The sequence below is a fragment of the Suricata suricatta genome, chromosome 8 (genome assembly GCF_006229205.1).
Source record: "Suricata suricatta isolate VVHF042 chromosome 8, meerkat_22Aug2017_6uvM2_HiC, whole genome shotgun sequence".
Taxonomy (NCBI): domain Eukaryota; kingdom Metazoa; phylum Chordata; class Mammalia; order Carnivora; family Herpestidae; genus Suricata; species Suricata suricatta.
Window position 1 is genome coordinate 52,737,614 of NC_043707.1, and position 22,687 is coordinate 52,760,300.

A 22,687-nucleotide genomic window follows, 5' to 3' on the forward strand; every position below is an offset into this window, starting at 1 on the left:
CCAAGTGTCTGGAATGTTTCCCTCCAACCTGCCACGTGATGCTTCATGGGCCGCCTGAAGTGGCCTGCAAGAGCACAATGCTTCTGGCCTTTCTTCCAACTTTAGATCAGAATTTAAACCTTTACTAATGCTTTGTGAAATGCTGCTGTTCTCTAGTTGTGACTGTCTTTTACGACTCCACCACAGGGGGGCGCCTGGGTGGCTCAGCTGCTCCAGTGCTGGACTCGGTTTCAGCTCAGGTCGCGATATCATATCAACCTCAGCCATAGGATGTTGTTACCTTCTTCTGGGAGTAATAATGATAACGGTAGTAATAACAACAGCATTAACAGCAATCATGATTTGAGAATTAATTATGTGCCAGGCATAAGCTGTGCTTTATAATGCAAGATTTCATTGGATCTTCAAAACTCTTCTGAGAGATGGATACTTTCATTTTAAGCTCAGGAGATTAATACTTTCAAGGTCAGGTGGCTAATACAGGGCAGAGCTGAGATCGGAAGCTAGGCCTGCACAACACTGAAACTCACAGTCTTTATGAAGAGGAGGATATATAATGGCCGTATGTATCCTAATACAACCTCATTTCTTTCTTATTGCTTTACCCCAGCGCCTCCACTCCTGTTCTTTCCCTCTTTGAGTGCTACACTTATTAAACGTGCGCCCTGGGCTTGCCGTGCTGGCCCTTCCACCACAGTCTGGTTTCCAACTCCGTCCAAACAGCACTCTTGAGTATCTTGAAGGTCTGAGAAAGGAGGGAGATGACACATGCAGCTTTTAAGAAATGGTGTGGGGGGCGCCTGGGTGGCTCAGTCGGTTGTGCCTCTGGCTTCGGCCCAGGTCAGATCTCACGTTCATGGGTTCGAGCCCCGCGTCAGGCTCTGTGCAGACAGCTGGCTCGGAGCCTGGAGCCTGCTTTCAGTCTGTGTCTCCTTCTCTCTCTACCCCTCCCCCTCTCATGCTCTGTCTCTCTCTGTATCAAAAATAAATAAAACATAAAAAAAAAATTAAAAAAAAAAAGAAAGAAATGGTGTGGGGCAGCGGAAGAGAGAGAGCTAGATAGTGGTTGGAGGAGGTGAGAAGTGGTTTTTATTTGTTTTAAAACAAATACGGTGGATAATAGAGCTGTGTCTTCATATGTTAATGAGGATAATTCACTAGAAATAGAGATTAGGAGAAGGGACAGTCCAAGTGGCACCACTCTGGATTCTACAACCTAAGGGAAAGGATTGATTTCTGACAGGGAGAGAGGCATTTCCTTCATTGTAACCTGGCAAAAAGGATAACAGGGCCGAAGAGACAGGAAGAACCATACATTTAGCAATGGGAAGATTAGGGAACTTGCATTTAATGGCTTCTATTCTTTCTCAATAAAGGATAAAGCAAGACCATCAGCTGAGAGCAAGACTGGTGCGTGGAGGTACAAGGAGAAAGAAGGTATACATACAATCGAGTGTCTAGGAAACTGGGAAAGGACGCTTTCAAAGGAAGTACAGTTGCTTGATGGCAGGGAGCAAGACCGAAGGAAAGGCAGCGGATGGTTGTATGATGTTCTCCAGCAACGCTCAGCAACGAGGACGCAAGCCAGAGAGGGCAGGAGTTTGACTGGGATTGGGATTACTTAGGGGAGAGCAGTGAGGGAGACAGGGGCAAAGGAGCGAGGAGTCCTTTTCAGCACAGGATAATCATGGATCCTAGAATCTAAACTGGATAAAGAGGGAGGTGGAAGCAAGTGGAGGCTGGTAGATAGTGAGAAAGGTCAGGTTAAAGATAGCCGAGTGAGCAGTAGCCCAAGAGGACTGGAAACATTATAGACGGGGACAGGGAATACGTAGAACTGAAATTCTGGAGGTGGTGAAGTTTCTAGAGGTAAGTCTAGTTTGTGACCACGAGGGGTGGAATGGAGTTGAAGAAAAGGGAAAGGTTCCTGGAGAAGGGAAGTTTAAGGAATGGAGAGGTCCCAAGCACATGAAAGATTAGCTAGAGGGAGAGAATGCATAGAGAAGACAATCTGCAAGGACAGATCACCCACCAGATGGAGGGGCCATCGAAAAATGACAACAGAAGGGATGGAAAGAAAAACTGAGCCAGGAGCAAAGACATCAATGAGTAGGAGAGAGAAGGTAACTAGGTGACCAGATGACAGCTCAGGCAGGGATAGAGTGGTGAGAGCGAATGGTGTGATCTCTAAAAGAGTAACTTCTTTGTAGGGCCACGTGGGAGAAATGGTGTGAAAGGATCAATGGAGAGCCAGAAGGAAACTACTCCATAGAACTGGCCCTAAGGAATAGCAGGGGGTGGCGGAATTTGAAATTAGAAAGTTATTTCAATTTCTAGAATGCCTGGGTGGCTCAGTCGGTTAAGCGTGGGACTCTCGATTTTGGCTTAGGTCATGATCTCACATTTTGTGAGATCGAGTCTTGCTTTGGAGTCCGTTTGGGATTCTCTCTCTGCCTCTCTCTGCCCCTCCCCTGCTCATGCTCTCTCTCTCCCTCTATAAATAAATAAACATTAAAAAAAATTCTCTCTCTTCCTCTGCTCCTCCCCTGCTTGAGTGCATGCATGTACACATGCTCTCTCTTAAAAAAAAAAAGGAAAAAAAAAAGTCATTTCAATTCCTAATGAAAACACTATAATTTAGAGAAGGGTTATCTATCTTCTTATGCTGCAAATAGGAAGAAACTTAAATTTAGTGGCTTGTTCAGCTTGTTTGGGATCAGTCTAAGAAGGAATAGTGCAGCCAGTTTCTTCGGAATCTGATGCTTAGCATGGGAACATGAAAAGACCACTGACCATGGAGTGGTAGAGATGCCTCTGGTCTCTTGCCCTGTGATTGATGACTTTAGTGAAACACTTGACCTTCTGAATCTCAGCTTCTTCATCTATAAAACATGCATAATCTACCCCCATCTAAACAACACTGTTTATGTTACACAGTATATGCAAGTGCTTTGAAATTTTTTCAGTTATATTTATTTAGGTATAGGGGTAATTCTTTGCTCCACTAACATCTGACCATCGAGTTTTTATTAGGAATTATTTTCCTTTCTTATCATTAGATAATTTATCATCATGGGGTAACCTAACTAAAATACAGTGAAAGGTCTGTCCAGTGAGGCTTACTATATATGAGGCACTTTACATTTTCTCAGCTGGTCTCATTTAATACTCCCACCAACTGTAATGTGCTTTCTGTGGCCACCACACTATGGGGCTGCTGATGCTACTTGGGAAAAACATCACAGATGCCCAAAGTGAGCTCTACCTGTCACTTTACTAGTCACTGGAGAACCAAGTGACTTCTACGTGCCCAGCACAGCTGCCAAGGAAGTCACTTTTTGTGTGAGTGGTGTATGACTTAAGGTATGCATTCATCATGCTCCTTAGGGTCGATGAGCCCGAAGGCTGTAGTAGTTGTATGTACTGTTCCCTGAATGTCCACAGCCCCAGAAACACCTTAGGATCATGAAGGTGAACATTTGTTACTTTTCGCTGCTCCTGTGATTTAGGTAGATTTTTCCCCTTAATGGTATTTTTAGTGCGGCGTGGTCAGCTTATGATCTCAGTCCTGATTCCCATCTTGCCCTTGACTGTGTATACCTATGCTTATCCAAAGGCAAAGGTTCTCATTTGTTGCCATGTAAATCTCAAAACGTGCTTACTTTAAGAATGGAATTATCCTGTCTTGTATTTTTGGTATCATAGCCTTCCAGTAAACAGCGACGAGTGGTATTTCCTGATCCAGCAAACTCTGCCAGGTTTAGATCTGCAAAGCCCAGCTATGAAAAGAAAGGGAATTATATTAATAGAATATCTACTAGGCTTCTATCATATTCTCCTGAAAATAAACATTCAACCCATGGTCTAGCAAGTCTTCTCAAACAACGATCATTTGCAATTTTGGCCATCTTAACAATATCTGCTCCATTATTTGCTTAATGTGTATCTTTAGATTGGGTCACTTTTTTGTTAAAATATATTACCTCTTCTATTCTTGTCTTAAGCAACATGATCTCTGAAATCACAGATTTGGTGTGCTAAACATATCATTTTTTCTGTACACACTGAAATATATAACTGTTGAAATAAGAATAATGTTTATCAAACAATTAAAATCATTCCAAGTAGCAGTAGTACTCAGCCCACACTGTGGGAAACAGCAGCAGACCAATCATGATCATTTGCATATTCACACAGAAAAGTGATGAGACTTTCTTCTCCCTGTTCCGGTTCTGGCTCCTTTCCCAGTTCACCCCTGGTGACTGCAGACAGTGGCAGGTTATTAAATTCTTACTTTAAAATTTTTCAAAATGTTTTATTTATTTTTGATACAGAGAGAGACAGAGCATGAGAAGGAGAGGGGCAGAGAGAGAAGGAGACACAGAACTGGAAACAGGCTCCAGTCTCTGAGCTAGCTGTCAGCACAGAGCCTGACGTGGGGCTCGAACCCACGAACGTGAGATCTGACCTGAGCTGAAGTCGGAGGCTTAGCCAACTGAGCCACCCGGGAGCCCCTAAATTCTTACTTTAAATGCAAGAAGCAGAACGATTTAAATGTATCAAACGTTTTCTTTGGTATAAGCCCCTTCTTCACCACCTTTCACATTGCCTTCCTGATCTCTCTTAATGAAACTTTCTTCTCCCCTTCCCCAAAGCCATACCCCACATCTACTCTCTATGCTGCTATCCAGAAGTTCAATTCAAGCCTGTTCTTCCCGCTATTATGCCCCAGGTTCAGCCCCCAGTTCCTGCAGCTACCAATGATTGTCCTGCACTCTTCCCTCTGATGTTGTTCAACTTTGATTTCCCATTTCCAAGCAGTAGAGCCCCATTTTTTTTTATAAACTAAGTCTGTTCTACATGACTAAATGTATATAGAGTCTTTTATTAAAAACAGCAAAAAATGTTTTGAATTTGCAATAAGCACATCTCCCTGAATACCTAAGAAAAAGCACTAGCCATTTCAAACACTATGATTTTAAGCTGCCTGTTTTAAGATTTAAAAACCCACTGGACACATATGAATGGATTCGAGATGAAGATTTTAACTACAGGCTGGAGCATTAATTTAGTAGCTTTTATTAAAAATTTTTTAAAGGTTTCTTTATTTTTGAGAGTGAGACAGAGAGAGCATAAGCTGGGAAGGGACAAAGAGAGACAGAGACACAGAATTAGAAGCAGGCTCCAGGCTCTGAGCTGTCAGCACAGAGACCGATGCGGGGCTTGAACCCACGAATTGTGAGATCATGACCTGAGACAAAGTCGGACGCTTAACAGACTGAGCCACTCAGGTGCCCAAAGTAGCTCTTAATTGGTACTAAAAGAATGAAGAGTAAGAACTTTGAGACCAATTAAAGGGCCACAATTGCTCAATGCAGTAAGTCAGAACACATCAGGCCACAGGTGACATCTGCCTAATCTTCACATGGCTATTCTGGCCTTACTGCCTTTTAGGGGTTCAGCAGAATAGCCTGGATGCTTCCAGGGCAAAGCCACATCCAAATGAACATGTGAAGAGTCATGTGGCTATCTGATCACACATCATCCAAAGGCTCTATTTCATACATTATCCTTTCTCTTTAAACCTCCAGCACCTCCTTTCCATCCAAACTCTCTGCTGATGCCTTGCTTTCTAATTTACTTAGAAGGTAAAAGCAATCAAAACAGCACTTAACTTCCACAAGCTCTTACTGCCAGCCACATCCACTCACCTGCCTGCAGCGAGACCTGCTTACTCTAAGTGACCTGGCTGTGCTCCTATGTGAGGCCACCCACTCTCCTCTGGCCTACTCAAGTTCACTGCCTCAGGGATTCCCTCCTCTCTTCCTCATTCTCAACCTTCCCTTCTCTACTGAACCATTCCCCCTACCACCACATGGATCCACTGGAGTGGATCTGAATGAACAAAAGAAAACCTCATCTCACATTTCTGTCCAGTCTGTTGGACTATTTTTCTGCTCCCTTTAATAGCAAAGCTCCTTGAAAGAGCTGTCTATGTTGACTGTCTCTGGTCCCTTCATCCTTAGCCACCACCTTGTCAGCCTCATTTCCCCCACTCTCTTATTTATTCTTCTGGACACAGTATCCTTTTCCTTGCAAATGCCAAGGCCACCTCAAGGCCTTGAACACTTACTGTTCTTTTGCCTGATACATTCTCTCTGAGATCTCATAGCTTTCCTCCTCACTCCATTTAGGTCTATGTTCAGATGTCATCTAAGGGACCTTCTGTGACCATTCTAAATGCCTTGCCTCCACCCTCCCTCCTCAACCCTGTAGTTGTCCCTATTTACCCTTTACCTGCCTTGTTACTCTCCTTAGTAGTTGTTACTGTATCATGTACATACATATTTCGTATTTATTTTATTTACTGTCCATCCCCTCCAACCTTCCATGAGAATGTAAGCTCCACAAGGGAAGGGATTTGGGTCTATTTTGTTTACTGTTGTATCTCCCGTATCAGAATAGCGCCAAGAACAATGCCTGCCATTTGGTAGGAGTAATACGTATCCGTTGAAAAAAAACCAGCCCAGTGGCTTACTATCCACCATTAGAATGCCAGTATTACAGTGTCACTATGCATAATTCAAGGGAAAAAAATGAATCTGGTATGTCATCACTAAGAAAGCATATTAAAAGTGGGGTATGTCAATGTGATGTTTTAGGCTGCAGGCCATCATTTACTGAGCACTTTTTATGTGCTAGGCCCAGTTCTGGACCCTGCAAAACGGTGATGAACAGGACAGATAAGAGCTTACATTCTAGTGAGGCACAAGAGAGTCCATATTTCCTTATGAAATGAGATAACCGTCTCATTAAAATGGCATGTATACATAGATACTAGCTATATCTGTGGTAGATATTACTTCATTTGGCAAATAATAATTTTGAGCATCTACATTTCAGGCAACATTAGGCATAGGAATATAAATAATTCCTATTCTCAAGGAGCTCACGGTTTAGTGAGGGAAGAAAGAAAGAAAAAAATTCTTATAAAAAGTCTAAATGTTGTGGCAGAAACCACGTTAAAGGGACGGGGCTGCGTTTTACAAACCGGACCATGAGGCTTTGCGTTTTCTCTCTCGCAGCCAGCGCCGAGAGTGATGGGGATCTCTCGGGACAACTGGCACAAGCGCCCCAAGACCGGGGGCAAGAGAAAGCCCTACCACAAGAAGTGGAAGTATGAGCTGGGATGCCCGGCTGCCGACACTAAGATTGGCCCCTGCTGTATACACATAGTCCGGGTTCGGGGAGGCAATAAGAAGTACCGTGCCTTGAGGCTGGAAGGGGGGAACTTCTCCTGGGGCTCCGACTGTTATACGCGCAAAATAAGGATTATTGATGCTGTCTACAATGCATTCAACAACGAACTGGTCCGCACCAAGACCTCGGTGAAGAACTGCATCATGCTCACTGACAGGAAGCCTTACCAGCAGTGGTACGGGTCCCACTATGCACTGCCCCTGGGCCGCAAGAAGGGGGCCAAGCTGGCTCCCGAGGAGGAAGAGATTGTAAACAGAAAACGATCAAAGAAAATTCAGAAGAAATACGATGAAAGGAAAAAGAATGCCAAAATCAGCAGTCTCCAGGAGGAGCAGTTCCAGCAGGGAAAGCTGCTTGCATGCATCGCTTCAAGACCAGGCCAGTGTGGCCATGCAGATGGCTATGTGCTGGAGGGCAAAGAGCTAGAGTGCTATCTGAGGAAAATCAAAGCCTGGAAAGGCAAATAAATCTTCCTCCTTTCTTTCTTTGGTCATGTAATAAAGGTGTTTGTTCTGCCTGGTTAAAAAAAAAAGTCTAAGTGTTGTGACAGAGGAAGGCACAATTACAAGACAGAAAGGAAAAGAAAATTTCTCAGAAGAAAGAACAAGTAAACTGAGAGTTTAATGTTCTAAGAGTTGACAGGACAAGGGAAGGGGAAGCACATACCTGGCAGGGAAACTGTCAAGTCACAAGGCAAAGAGGTTAAAAGAACATGACATAGTCCAGGAAGTTTCTGAGTACAGTATGTCTGAAGCATAATAAGTGACTGAGTGGGGCACCTTAGGGGCTTAGTCAGTTAAGTGTCCAACTGCTGATCTTGGCTCAGGTCATGATCCAGGATCGTGGGACTGAACCCAGTGTTGGACTCTGTGCTGATGCCATAGAGCCTGCTTGGGATTCTCTCTCTGCTTCTCCCCCATCTCCGGTCACACCCTCTCTCTGTCTCTCAAAATAAATAAGCTTAAAAAAAAAGAGAAATTCACTCTGGAGAAAAAGGTGAGTGAGTAAGTATATATATGTACAGACATATGATCTGTAAACCGAGATGGGTTTTGGGTTAAAGACTTTTCATTTTGTTTTTCTTTCCAGGCAATAGACAGCTGCTGAAGAACTAAAAGTGCAAGAATGGTCGTGCTTGAATTTCAGAACGATCACTGGCAGTAATGTAGAGGATGGAGAGAGGGAGATGTCAGAGGCAGAGAACAACAGGTAAGAGGGCAGTGCAGATTTTAAATAAGAAATAATGAAGGCATACCTAAGGCCCTGGCCTTGGGAGTGGAAAGAAGGGATGGTTTTTAAATTAGAAGGGGGAAGTCACAGGATTTGTTGATCATAGCAGATACTGTTTTTTGCCTACCCACCATTATTCAATGTTCGGATGTTTCTTGTTAGCAGAACCCTGATTTTATTCAAGTGTCCATTCTTAGCTCATCCATGTACAAAAGAAAAGTAACCCAACCTCTAACTCATTGTTAAACTGTGAGACTAATCACGTGCTGGCCATGGCAACCCATTCCTCTTGCCCATGACTGATTTAGGAGTGGGCATATCATCAAGTTGTGGCCAATGAAAGCTATGGGGAAATCCTCTGAGAGCCAACCAGGAAGTTTTCTCACTTGAAGAAAGCCATACGGAGAGAAGCAGATGGATTTTGTCATATGTGAACATGTGGACTAAAACTCGAGTTACCTGATGACCTTGAGAAGAGCTAGCCAAGGACAAAGTCATCACATAGAGAATGGAAGGATGAAAAGAGAAACGTATCAGAGGTTCTTGATGATGCTCTTCACTTAGCAGATAAACTAATCCTGGAGCAGCTCTCACATCTCAACTCTATTTCATACCTACTTGTTTTGTAACATTAAAATCTCTAGGTGAGAAGGGTATTCTGTTACTTATAGCAAAGAACATCCTAATTGACACTGCAACAAAGTAGTTTTAAGGAGTTAGGTAGACTTGATGGCTGAAGCTAGTGCCCCGTCCTTGGCTCCAATGACTGAATTGATGGAGATACCATCAGAGACTGAAAATAAAAGAGTAGTATGTGGGTTTCTGGTAGTATTACTAATGACTAATTCCTATTCAGCAAAGAGGTGAGTGCACTCATTAGTAATTCCATATAGCTAGTAAAAGTATAAAGGAGATCAGTGATCCTATATATACAAGTGCTAAGAGAGCACAGAGGAGAGGTCCTATTTAAGTGGTGGGGAGGTGGGACTGGGAATACTTCCCAGGAGAGAATGAATTAACAGATCCTATTGCTTAATGGAAACCAGAGATCATCTAGTAAGGAAGTTGAAATGCAAGAATAACATCCCATAATTAGCATTTAGAAAGAATATGCCTATAGTTTACTGTTGGATCCAGTTGTTCAATCTCCAAGTTGCTTTATTTGTTTTATTTATTTTTTTAGAGAGATCATGAGCTGGGAAGAGGATCAGAGAGACAGAATCCCAAGCAGGCTCTGTGCTGAGCATGGGGCTCAGTCTCACAAACCTGGGATCATGACCTGAGCTAAAATCAAGAGGCAGACGCTCAAGGAACTGAGCAATCCAGATGCCCCTCCAATTTTTATTTCAATTTGAAATCTTTATTTAAAAACAGCCAACTTGAACAGGAATTAGAAGAGCAAACCATTTGAGGACCACCTGGGTGGCTCAGCTGGTTAAATGTCTGACTCTTGGTATCAGCTCAGGTCATGATCTTGTGGTTGTGATCTCATAGTCATGAGATTGAGCCCTACATTGGGCTGTGTTTGAGTGTGGAGCCTGCTTGGGATTCTCTTTTCCTCTTTCTCTATGTCCCTACTCTGCTCATGTATGCATGCCCTCTCTGTGAAAATAAACACACATTAAAAAAAGAAGAGCAAACCATTTGATTTTAAAGCTTATAAATAGCAATGAGCTATACTGTAAGTTCCAAAAGAATTAAAGAACATCCACTTACCTTTGCATATGCTTTTCCACCTTTTAATTCCTGTCAAAGATAAAAAACACTATAAAGATATCATATGATTAAAGATATAAAATTAAGTATATGTCAAATAATCCTGAAGTAGTTATTTACATATTTACAGACTGGAAAATATTGATAGTAAATTTCTGATGATCTTAAATTCAATTATTTGGATGCCCTTCCCACCCCACTCCCCAAATTACCAAAATTTTATTTTAGAATTTAACTTAAATCTGAAAGAGACAAACAGTAAGAAGACAAGCTAATATTTAATATATTCTGAAGGAGAAATTACTAAAGTATCCTAGACACACTGCAAGAAACTGAATCACCAAAGAAAGGTTAAATTACTTGGTTACCAAAAAACTTACTTACTTAGTAAGCACATTAATAACACTGTAGAAAGATTTTCATAAGAGCTGAAGCCCCCACCCCAGAGGTAACCACTGTTACCGTTTTAGGAACAGTCCAAAAGATGCCATGTATTCTCTTTTTATTCAAAAATACCATACTACACACAATGTTCTATACCTTATACACACAGACACACAGACACACACACACACACCATAAATATTGTTCCATGTTAGCATAGTAGAAGCCCTCTTAATGTGACAGGCAAAAGTGAAAAATAACAAAAAATAATATATAGATATCTTAACATTTTAATTTCAATATGAAATTTGTAACTGTACACTTATTTGCCAAATCTCTGGATTTAGGACACCACACAGATGTGCGAATTAAATGTAAAACACTTAGAACAAAGCCCAGCACACAATGTATACTCTGTACATGAGGGTGAACCCTCAATATACGAGGGTCAAACTCTCTTCTCTTGACCTCCTTTAAAAAATGTTTTCGTTGAATGGAGTTGTCTCATCTTTCTTGCATAAATGAAATACATAATACATTATATATCATTTCCATCTTTTTATTATTGAAGTATAGTTGACATACATTATATTAGTTTTAGGCACACAACACAGTGACTTGACAAATCTAAACATTACACAATGGTCGCCATGGTAAGTGTTATCACCATCTGTCACAATACAGCCCTATTACAATATTAGTAACTAAATTCCCTTATGCTGTACTTTTCATGTCTATGATTTATTTTATAACTAGAAGTTTGTTCTTCTTAGCCCATTTTACTGACTTCTGTCATCCCTTCATCCCCATCCCCTCTGGCAACCAGGAGTTTGTTCTCCGCACTTTTGAGTCTGTTTCTGGGTTTTGATCATTTGTTGTGGTTTTTAGATTCCACATATAAGTGAAATCCTATGGCATTTGTCTTTCTCTGACATTTCACTTAGCATAATACCCTTTAGGTACACCCAGGTTGTTCCGAACAGCAAGATTTCATTCTTTTTTATACCATTTCCATCTTTCAGGTGGCAAATTTAGGTTCTCTGCTCCTCCCCTTTCAATGGACAGCTGCATTTTCTGGTGAAGTGCCAGCCGCGTCCCTGAGACATGATGGTGAAGGTCAGAGGAAATGGATTTAGCTGTACTGGGCACCCGGACATCAGGGCTGCCTTTAACTCCAGCAAAGTGGGTATTGTCACCGTCAGTGAACCCTTCACTGACCTCAACTACATGATCTACAGGATCCAGCAGGGGTCCATCCATGGCACATTCAATGGCCCAATCAAGTCAGAACAGGAAACTTTTCATCAATGGAAAGTCTATCTATCTCCATCTTCCAGGGGTGAGATCCCACCAACATCAAGTGGGGTGATGCTGGTGGTGGGTATGTTGTGGAGTCCTGTGGAACCTTAATCACCATGGAGAAGGCTGGGGCTCACTTGAAGGGTAGGGCTAAGACGGTCATCATCTCTGCCTATTTTGCAGATGCCCATGTTTATGATGGGCATGAGCCATAAGAAGTATGACAACTCCCTCAGGATTGTCAGCAATGAGTCCTGCACCACTAACTGCTTGGTCTCTCTGGCATCATCCATGATGGATGGCATCATGATTTCATGCCATCACTGCCACCCAGAAGACCATGGACGGCCCCCTTGAAAGCTGTGGTGTGGTGGCCAAGGGGATGCCCAGAACATCATCTGTGCTTCTACTGGCACTTTCAAGGCTATAGGAAAGGTCACTTCTGAGATGAATGGGAAGTTCACTCGCAAGGCTTTCTGAACCCCCAGCGCTAACGTGTCAGTTGTGGATCTGACCTGCCATATGAAGAAAGCTATTAAATGTGATGACATCAAGAAGGTGGTGAAGCAGGCATCAGAGGGCCCCCTCTGGGGCATCCTGGGCTACACTGAGGACCAGGTTGTCTCCAGTGACTTTAGCAGCGACACCCCGCTCCACCACCTTTTATGCTGGGGCTAGCATTGCTCTCAATGACCACTCTTTCAAGCTCATTTCCTGGATGGCAAATGAATTTGGCTACAGCAACTGGGTGGTGGGCCTTATGGTCCACATGGCTTCCAAGGAGCAAGAGCCCCCTGAACCACTAGCCTCAGCACGAGGAAGAGAGAGGTCTTTAGCTGCTGGGGAGTCCTTGCCCCAACTCATCCCCCATGTGACACTGAGAATCTCCCAACCTCTACAGTTTCCATCCTAGACATCCTGAAGAAGGGGGGACTTGTTATGTACCATCAATAAAGTATACTGTAGGGCACCTGGGTGGCTCAGTTGGTTAAGCATCTGACTTTGGCTCAGGTCAGAATCCCAGTTTGTGAGATCAAGCCCTGAATTGGGCTCTGTGCTGACGGCTCAGAGCCTAGAGCCTGTTTTGGATTCTGTGTCTCCCTCTCTCTCTGCCCCTCCCTTGCTCATGCTCTCTCTCTCTCAAAAAACAAATAAACGTTAAAAAATTAAGTTAAAAAAATAAAGTATACTATACTCAGCTAAAAAAAAGTGGTGAATTTAAATAACATGAGAAGCAATCTATGTAAACTCTAATATCATGAATATTTGCTGCCCTTCCCCTTTCCTGTTCCACTGATGTCAGGCATGGCCATTCCATTAGATCTACCCCCATTATGAATTATGAAATTATTCTTCTTAGGTTATTGTGATATCTCTTAATAGCACCTTTCACTAAATAAAGCAAAACTTGCCTTAGATGATTCCTGTCTCTTCTAGCTAATTCTTTGCTCCACTCTACAGCCAAACTCCTCAAAAGACTTCTCAATTTGCTGTATCCTACTTTATATTCAATCTACTTCAAATATGTTTTTTGTCCTCATCTTCTCTCTGCAATTGCTCTTAAGATTATCAATGATCTTCATTTTTGTTAAAGCCAAAGTCTCTGTCTTCATCTTACTTAACCCCTCAACAGCATCTGATAAGATTGGCCACTCCACTTCCTTTCCTACATCATTTGCCTGGTTTTACTCCTACCTTAATGGCTGCTGCTTCTCACTTTCCTTTGCTGGACTTACTTCTATATTAACCTCTGTAGAAAGCATGCTAGTTGTACTCTAATTTTCCATTCTCCCACTCTCCAAAGTAATAGAAACCTGTACTTTTAGATGGGTATCTGGCTACCCAAAATAATGACATTTTATACCTTCTTTTTAGGCTATGGCAGTATGACTAAGATCTGGCCAAAAGAATGTAATATGTGATACATAGGAATTCTTTCTGTTCTTCTGCTAAGAGTAATTTATACGTCCTCTGAGTGATAGAGTGATCTAGGACTTGGTTCAGGGTCTCTTGTCTTCTCTGTCTATATAATCCCCCTGGGTGAGCCCATTCAGGTCTGTTCCTTTAAATAAAAGCTGTATGCTGGTTACTCTCATGTCTCTGTCTTTAGTCTGACTTCTCTCCTGAGTACCAGGCCAGTATCTTTACTTTTTTGTTTCTTAAAGTTTATTTATTTTGACAGAGAGAGAGAGAGAGACAGAGAGAGAGAGAGAGAGCGAGCGAGCAAGTGAGCATGCATGAACTGGGAAGGAGCAGAGAGGGAGAAAGGGAGAGAATCCCAAGCAGCCTCCACACATCAGCATAGAGCCTGATGCAGGGCTTAATCCCGTTAATGATGAGATCATGGCCTGAGCCGAAATCAAGAGTTGGATGCTCAACTGACTGAGCCACCCAGCTACCAAGACCAGTATCTTTAAATGACTAATGAACATCCTTGCTTGAAATCTCATAGACACCTCCAATTTAACATGGCCAAAACAGGTCTGCTGATCTCTTCTTATTGGTTCCCTAAATTATTTCACTCTGAGACTTTACCATTTTATTAAACAGCACAATTACCTATATATATGTTCAGGCAAAGGTCTAAGATATCATCAATTCTTTCTCCCTCATTTACCACATCCAGTCCATTAGTGGGGGGTCTACCTTGCAGAATCCATCCTGAATGATACCATCTCTGTGGTTACAGTGCCACACCAATACAAGCATTTCTCACCTGAACTATCCCCACCACCTGTGTGGTCTACTGCAATGCATCCCCCACACAGAAGCAAAGTAATCTTAGAAGATCATATATCTCTCCTTAGTAAAATCCTCAAATGGATTCCAATCTAATTCAAATAAAATCCAAACTCATTACCATGTCCTATAAGGCCCGACCTGATCTAGTGTCTCCAACCTCAACACCAAGAGCTTTCCCTCTCCATATTACTATCTTCAGCCAGGCTGGTCTTCTGGGATCCAAACATGCCAGATTTGTTGTTTATCCTAAATGGGGTTCACAGTACTTTGGAATCTGTGGCTTGATATTTTTCATCAGTTTTAGAAGATTCTCCACCACAATTTCTTCCTCTCCTTCCAGGGTTCCAATTACATATATGTTAGACCTTTATACTGTTTCCATGTCTTATATTCTTTTCTGTATTTTCTACTCTTTTCTTTTTTTTGCTCTGTGATTTTGTCTGTATATTTTCTTTTGTCATATTTTCCAGTTTTACCAAACCTCTCTTCAGTTTTGGTAAACCTGCTGTTAAATCCATCTGCTGAGATTTATTTTCATCTACTTGGTTTTAAATTTTCTCAGTTCCAGAATTCACTTTGTTTCTTTATGGTTTCTCTAATAAAATTCCCCATATCAATCACTCATCATAGTTATTGTAAAAGTTTGTTCTGGTCCTCTCAAGATCTGTATCTTCTATGGATCTGTTTTTATTATCTATTTTCCTTTTGATGTTTGGTCATGCAATCATGTCTCTTGGTAGCTTGATAATTTTTTGTGCATGATAACTTGAAGAAGTAATTTGAGGTTCAGAGTAATGTTATTTTCCTTCAGAGAAGATACATATTTGCTTCTGGCAAGTTCTGATAGGGGCATATCACCTTCACCCAAGCAGACAGTAAGCTGATTAGAAGCCGAGTTTCAGTCTTTTTACAGGCTGATCTATATTCACTACACTCCTTCTAGGTTGAAACTCTTAGGGAATCCCAATGAAAAGCTCAGGGTATTTACCAAGGTCCTTCATGCTGATGGGTCCTGGACCCCAGTTTTTGTCCCATTAGTCCTGTAAAACTGCTGTGAGCTCAGCTTCTTAGTCACTGCTTTCAGCGCAGCTTATTAACCACTGCTTGCAACTTAACAAGTGCTTGGAGGGAAAGAGCAATGCCAAATGTCAGGCTCGTCTCTTTATGCTTCCCTTGTTTATGATTCTAAGCTTCTTAAGTCTTTACTGTCAGTGACAGCTTCTGATACCTTCAAGCAGCTGTTTCTAATATTCTATCTAGCTTTTCCGGTTGTTCTCAGAGGGACAGGGGGTCTTTAATAAGCTGGCCCATTAATTTCAGAAGCATAAATCTCCAGTCTTATAATCTTAGGGCCTGTTATGGATTGCATTATGTATTTCTCCCCTCAGCCCCCAAGATATTTTGAAGTTCTAACGCTCAGTACCTTGGAATGTAATCTTACTTGGAAATACACAGGTAATCTAGTTAGAATGAGGTCCTAATCCAATATGACTGGTACCCTTACAAAAAAGGAGATTTGAATGTAGATATAGATACACTACAGAGGAAAGAGGATGTGTAGACATAAAGGGAGAAAGCAGTCACTTAACTGGAGTGATGGATCTACAAGCCAAGGAATGCCTGAGGCTACCAAAAGTTAGAGGAGAAAGGCATGGAACAGTTTCTTTTCTGAAGCCTTTAGAGCATGGCCCTGCTGACACCTTGATTTTGACTTCTGACCTCCAGAACTATAAGAGCATACATCTGTATTGTTTTAAGCCATCCTATTTGTGGTATTTTGATACAGCAGCTCTAGGAAACGAACACAGGGCCTCTTTACTTGCAGGTAGGGGATGGTTACTTTCATGTGCCAACTTTCTGGGTCATGGGGTGCCCAGATATATGGTTAAATACTATTTCTGGTTATGTCTGTGAGGGTGTTTCTAGATGAGATTAACATTTTAATCAGCCAACTGAAGAAAGCAATCTGCTTTCCTTAGTGTGGGTGGACACCATCCAATCTGTTGGGGGCTTGAATAGAAGAAAGAGGAAGAGGCAGGTTAAATTCTCTCTCTCTGCCTGCCTGAACTGGGACACTGGTCTTCTCCTGCCCTCAGACTAAAACTTACACCATTAGCACTCTTGGTTCTCAGGCTTTGACTTGAACATACACCACTGGTTCCCTGGATCTGGGGACTCTGGACTCAGACTGGAACTATGCCACCAGCAAGCATTCTAGGGTCTCTGGCTTGCAGATGGCAGACTGTGGGTGTTCTCAGCCTCCATAACTATAAGCCAATTCCTTATAATAAATCTATATCTATATCCCTATATCTTGACTCTATAGATTCAGTTTCTCTGGAGAACCTTGATTAATACAAGGCTCTACTCTTACTTTTTCTTTTTAAAAAATCTGTTTGTTTGTTTATTTAGAGAGAGAGAGAGAGAGAGCGCGCGAGCAGGGGATGGGCAGAGAGAGAGAATCTGAAGCAGGCTCCATCCTGTCAGCACAGAGCCCGATGCTGGGTTTGATCCCATGAACCCATGAAATCATGACCTGAGCTGAAATCAAGAGTCAGATGCTTATTAACCTACTGAGCTACCCAGTGCCCCCCAGGTCTTACTCCTTTAGAATGGTCTTTCCCTAAATCTTCACATAGGTACCTCCTCTTCAAATGTTACCTTTCAGAGAAGTCTCTACTGATCCCTCCCCAAATTTTCTAAAATGATCTTTTCTCCCTGAGTTATTCTATATTACCTCATTGTATTAATTTTTTAAATGTTTATTTATTTTTCAGAGAGGGAGGGAGGGAGGGAGGGAGAGAGAGAGAGAGCGAGAGAGAGAGAGAGAGAGAGCGAGAGAGAGAGAATGAGCAGGGGAGGGGCAGAAAGAGAGGGAGACACAGAATCTGATGCAGGCTCCAGGCTGTCAGCACAGAAGCCGATGTGGGGGCTCAAACTCACGAACCGTGAGATCATGCCCCAAGCTGAAGTCTGCTGCATAACTGACTGTGCCACCCAAGTGCCCCATCTCATTGTATTCCGTAAACAACACTTATCACCATCTAAAACAATCTTATTTGGTTACAGGTTTATTCTCTGTCTTTCCTACCACTCTTCCCTCCAGCTCCAACCCAGCAGTAGAGTCCTTGAGGGCAGGAACTCCTTCCAGTTCACCGTGGTCCTTTCAGTGCCTACAATGATACCTGGGAGCTCACATGTTTGTTGACAGGCGATGAATGGCTTCCCTGTGTCCTAGGCAACAGAGTTAATTATCAACCTTTTGGATTGTTGTTAAATTTATAGGTAAAAAAGGGTGCCTTATTTGGAGTTTTAATATATGAGTGAAATTGAGTGATTTTTTAAATGTTTGAAAGCTATTTATATTTTCCTTTTTGTGAAATATATGTTCTGTCCCTTGCCTGATTTTCTAAAGGATTATTGATCTTTTCTTCTTGATTTATTTGAAGGAACTCTTTCCATACCAAGGAAATTAGTCGTTTGACATGGTTTCCAGATGTTTTCCCTTAATTTATGACTTTGCTTAAGGTATTTTTAAAATGTTTATTTATTTATTTTGAGAGAGAGAGAGAGAGAGAGAAAGAGAGAGCATAAGCAGGGGAGGGGCAGAGAGAGAGAATCCCAGGCAGGCCTTGCACTGCCAGCATGGAGCCCGGCTAGGGGCTTGATCCCACAAACCATGAGAGCATGACTTGAGCTGAAACTAAAAGTTGGCCACTTAACTGACTGAGCTCCTGCTGAAGGTTTTTTTCCTTAAGGTATTTTTTTTTTTTTTTTGCAGGAAATGTTTATATAGAGGAGTTTACTAATTTTTCTTTATGGGTTCTTACTTTAATTCTCATGCAGCCTTTTCTCTTTTTTCACTGGATGAAAGACAACAGGACTGGAGAAATTCCCTTGGATCTAAACATGGGCACCATGTGGTGAAGACGGCAGAGTTGCTCTAACAGGTCCAGGACCCCTTTGCTATTACCCAAGAGAGACATAAGTTTTGTCTTGTTTAAGTTATTGGATATTTGGCTATCTGCTTCAGTAGCCTGTCATATGTACTGTAAAATAACAAACATCATTAAAAAAACTTTATTAATTTTTTTGTGGGGGGGGGAGAGAGAGAGAGAGCGTGCGAGTGAGCACACATGCCAGTGGAGGAGAGGCAGAGAGAGAGGGGAGACAGAACCCCAAGCAGGCTCCACATTCAGCGCAGAGCCCAAAGTGGAGCTTGTTCTCACGAACTGTGAGACCATGACCTGAGCTGAAATCAAGAGTAAGACACCTGACTGACAGAGCCACTCAGGCGCCCCTATACCAAACCATCATAATCTGAGGAAATGATTTCAGATGAATAAGACCTACCCTAAGTTAAAAAAAAAAAAAAATTTTTTTGTAACAGACTTTGAGTGTTTTTAATTAGCAGTTATGCTTTACTCTAAACTGGTTGTATGCTTTCTTTTTATTAAAATTCAAAGAATAGCTGGTCATCTTTCAAAAACCATGACTAGAACCCATTTAGTAAAGGTTTAAATATGAGAGCCACAGCAGCAATTAAAGTAGAAAGAGAAGACAGTAGGATGCTTTACTTACATCTTGGTTAACCCTTATAACTTCTAGACATAAAAAATATTATACCCTTAATTTGGATGAGGAAACTGATTTTTAGCAAGTCAGGAGAACTGCCTAAGGTCTCATAATGAGTAAGAGGCATATGTGGGATTCAAACCCAGGTCACTATGACAACACACATCCTGTCACTAAACTGTACTTTCTTCAGGGAAGCCTCTCTGCAATTATTGTGCTCCAAGTCAGACTGTTGTGGAGGTCCATTTTCAGTAAAGGGCTTAGAATCTGCACCTGTATATATGTATTTATGTTATATCTTAACTGAGTAGATTAAGCAATATAAGAATTTAAAACACAGCCACACATAACATAGTGCTATCAGTTCACTCAAAAAGCAGAATAAGGTTAAAAGTACAACCTTTTATTTGATAAAGGAGGATTCAAGACTGGAGTGGAAAAGAACAAGGTAAGGGACTCCTACTTGTCATTCCAAGTCTTTCTCTAATTTTTGAACATATATATGTATTATTTTGGTAATTAAAAAAGTGTATATAAAATGGAACATAGGGTGCCTGGGTGGCTCAGTCAGTTAAGCATCCAACTTTGGCACAGGTCATGATCTCACAGTTCGTGGGTTTGAGCCTCGCATCGGGCTCTGTGCTGACAGCTAGCTCAGAGCCTGGAGCCTGTCTTCTGATTCTGTGTCTCCCTTTCTCTCTGACCCTTCCCTGCTCATGCTGTCTGTCTGTCTCTCTCTCTCTCTCAAAAATAAAAAAATAAATAAAATAAAATAGAACATAAAGGTTACTTTTTAAAAAATGTTTATTTATTTTTGAGAGAGAGAGAGAGAGAGAGAGAGAGAGAGGGAGGGAGAAGAGAGAGAGAATGGGGAGGGGCAGAGAGAGAGGGAGACACAGAATTTGAAGTAGGGTCTAGTCTCTGAGCTATCAGCACAGAGCCCAACACAGGGCTCAAACTCACTGACTGAGAGATTATGACCTGAACAAAAGTCAGGTGCTTAACTGACTGAGCCACCCAGGTGTCCGCATAAAGGTGGTGGAGGGCACTTGGGGGGAAGAGCACTGGGTTTTGTATGGAAAACAATTTGACAATAAAATATTATGGAGAGAAAAAAAAAAAAAGCCAACTGTTTAATTCACCTGTAGTGGTGACAAATGGATTCCCTCTTTTCACCCTCAAAAAGTAGGACCTATATATATTAGGTTGAACCATCTGAGGTATCATCTTTGTAGATTATTTGTAATACATCTCAACCTAATATACGGAAAGGAAATGATGTAAAAAATAAAACACAGCCTTGGAATTAGAGAGATGTGTGTTTGAATCCTCACTTGCTGTTTACTAGCTATGTGAATTTGGGCAAGTGACAACCTCTCTGGGCCTCAGTTCTCCTGAAATTGGAAAAAACATAACACACATTTTTAGTGTTATTCTTAGACATAATATATGTAAAGTCCCTAAAACAATGCCTAACAAAGAGAAATTCAATGAATGACAGGATAAATATATATATAGCATCGTCCCCTCCCCCCCCCAAATAATTCAAATAGGGTTAACACTTAAATGTATAGTGATAGGGAGATAAGCTTCTTGGATAATGATTTATAACTCAGATTTTAAAAATTGTATTTGTCACACTAATTTAAATTACTGCTGCAAGTGTGAAGTGAAATTACATAGAACAGTTCCAATGATAAAGCAGAACTGAATAAAGTGAATCAGTGACTATAGAACTAATTATGGTTTCTGAAAGGGATACGTAATAGGCTATTTTTATACCTTCCTCACAGATACTCTGTAGATACAAGGATCCAGGATCCCGGTGGTGGCACTTGCACTCATTTTGCACATAAATGAGAACTTCTTCCTCCAGTGAACACAGTTTGCTTGCACCACTTCCCTGAGGGAACAAAAAAAAAGAACCCACAAGAAATTACTGATGACAGATTTTAAAAAGTGCACACTCTAAATGTTGTAATTGGATAAACCTGTCAATAATAACTGGATTACTGTAACTCCCCCTTCCCAAACTCATAAAAGCCCTGCCCCACCTTTGTTCGGGGCTCTCAGCATGGCTCCACCACGCCTGTAAAGTCTGTGAGCCCGAGTTTAGGCCCCAGCGAGCCTAAACCCGTAATAAAGCCCTTTGCTTTTGCAAAAAATAAAATAAAATAAAATAAATAAAATAAAAAACAAAAAAGTGCACATACTCTTTTACTCAAGTTTTATAATGCAAAAGTGATAAAGTAAAAGCCCGTATTTGGAAACATGAAGAAAACAAATCATAACAATGTGATCTGAAAATCTCTAGGTTTAATTATCCACAGAAACTTAAAAGTGAAATTACTTATCAATTTGATCAATATACATTGAAACGTCACTACTCATTCATTACAGCACATAATACACATTTATTTTAGGTGTGCTGGCCACGTGCTAGGTGTTTGAAATATGAAGATGAGAATGACCGTGTTCCTAACCTTGGAGGGCTTATAGTTTACAGTTAGTATGAGAGACAGAAATATAAACAAGTACTTATTCTGAAATGAACTACTGTTATAGTTCCACTCCTGTAAAGGAGTATGCTGAGCTTCAAGGAACTTGGTTGTTCCTGTTGCTGAGATCATTAACGTATCAGGAATCAGAGGCAACATTAAAAAAAAATCTCTGTATTTTATTAAAAAAAATTACATAAAAACTTTTAGTTAAAGATGACAAGTTGAGGGCAGGTATTAACCTCTGCTCCCTCTCCAAAACATTCTATGTTAATTTTTAAAGCATTATTTAGCAAGGACAAAGTGAATCAGAGAGGAGTCAAAAATAAATGACCGGGGATGAATAAGTGATAATGACTTAGCAAATCCAAGAAAGCTGAACATTAAGCTAGTAATGGTGAGGCCAAGAGCAGGTATCTTAGCCTTGTGTAGAAGTGGAATGAAGGAGAGACAAATGGCAGCAGAACGGACCCCTCAGATCTTCCTGACTTCTACAGAAGACTGGGATTTAGTTTCCTGATGAGGGAAAATGGGGATCTTTGTACTACCTGACAGGAGGGAAGGTGCTGAAAATGGCACCATGACATCATCATATTGAGTGGGGTGGGGTGGATGGGTGGACACATGATAGAAGATAATTTACTGAATGCTGAGACTTCCAACCTTCTACCCCTAACCTGGGTCCTCAGAATATACTCTTTAATAAAATATAGGAAGAACAATCTACGGGGAACCCCAACCAGCCCCAAGGAAAAGCTCTAATGAGATGAATGTTGACGGTGACAAAATTGCTCCGTCAGCTCAATCTACAGTAAATACCTGAGTCAGTGAACACTCTCCACACACATAAAGCTGCTAAGCAACTTTTGCTGCCTCATAGGTAAATATGAGCAAGTATCTGAGGAAAGTCTCTTAATATGAACACACTGAGACCAAAATGAGTAGCAAAGAGGCAACTTTACAAAGCCCGAGTCTATGCTGGA

At 41.4% G+C, this 22,687-nt stretch overlaps 1 protein-coding gene and 1 pseudogene across 2 annotated transcripts in view; one reads left to right on the forward strand and one right to left on the reverse strand.

The window, feature by feature from the left end:
• FAM102B (family with sequence similarity 102 member B) overlaps positions 1-22,687 on the reverse strand; it is a 79,824-nt gene that overhangs the window by 21,747 nt on the left and 35,390 nt on the right. For both annotated transcript variants that reach the window (XM_029949329.1, XM_029949328.1), the window contains exons 2-4: positions 20,989-21,109; positions 10,207-10,236; positions 3,663-3,779 (exon numbers count right to left, since the gene is read on the reverse strand). In XM_029949329.1, the coding sequence (XP_029805189.1) occupies positions 3,663-3,779; positions 10,207-10,236; positions 20,989-21,109 (268 nt within the window). The remainder of the gene's footprint in view (positions 1-3,662; positions 3,780-10,206; positions 10,237-20,988; positions 21,110-22,687) is intronic.
• LOC115299804 lies at positions 7,094-7,727 on the forward strand (annotated as a pseudogene).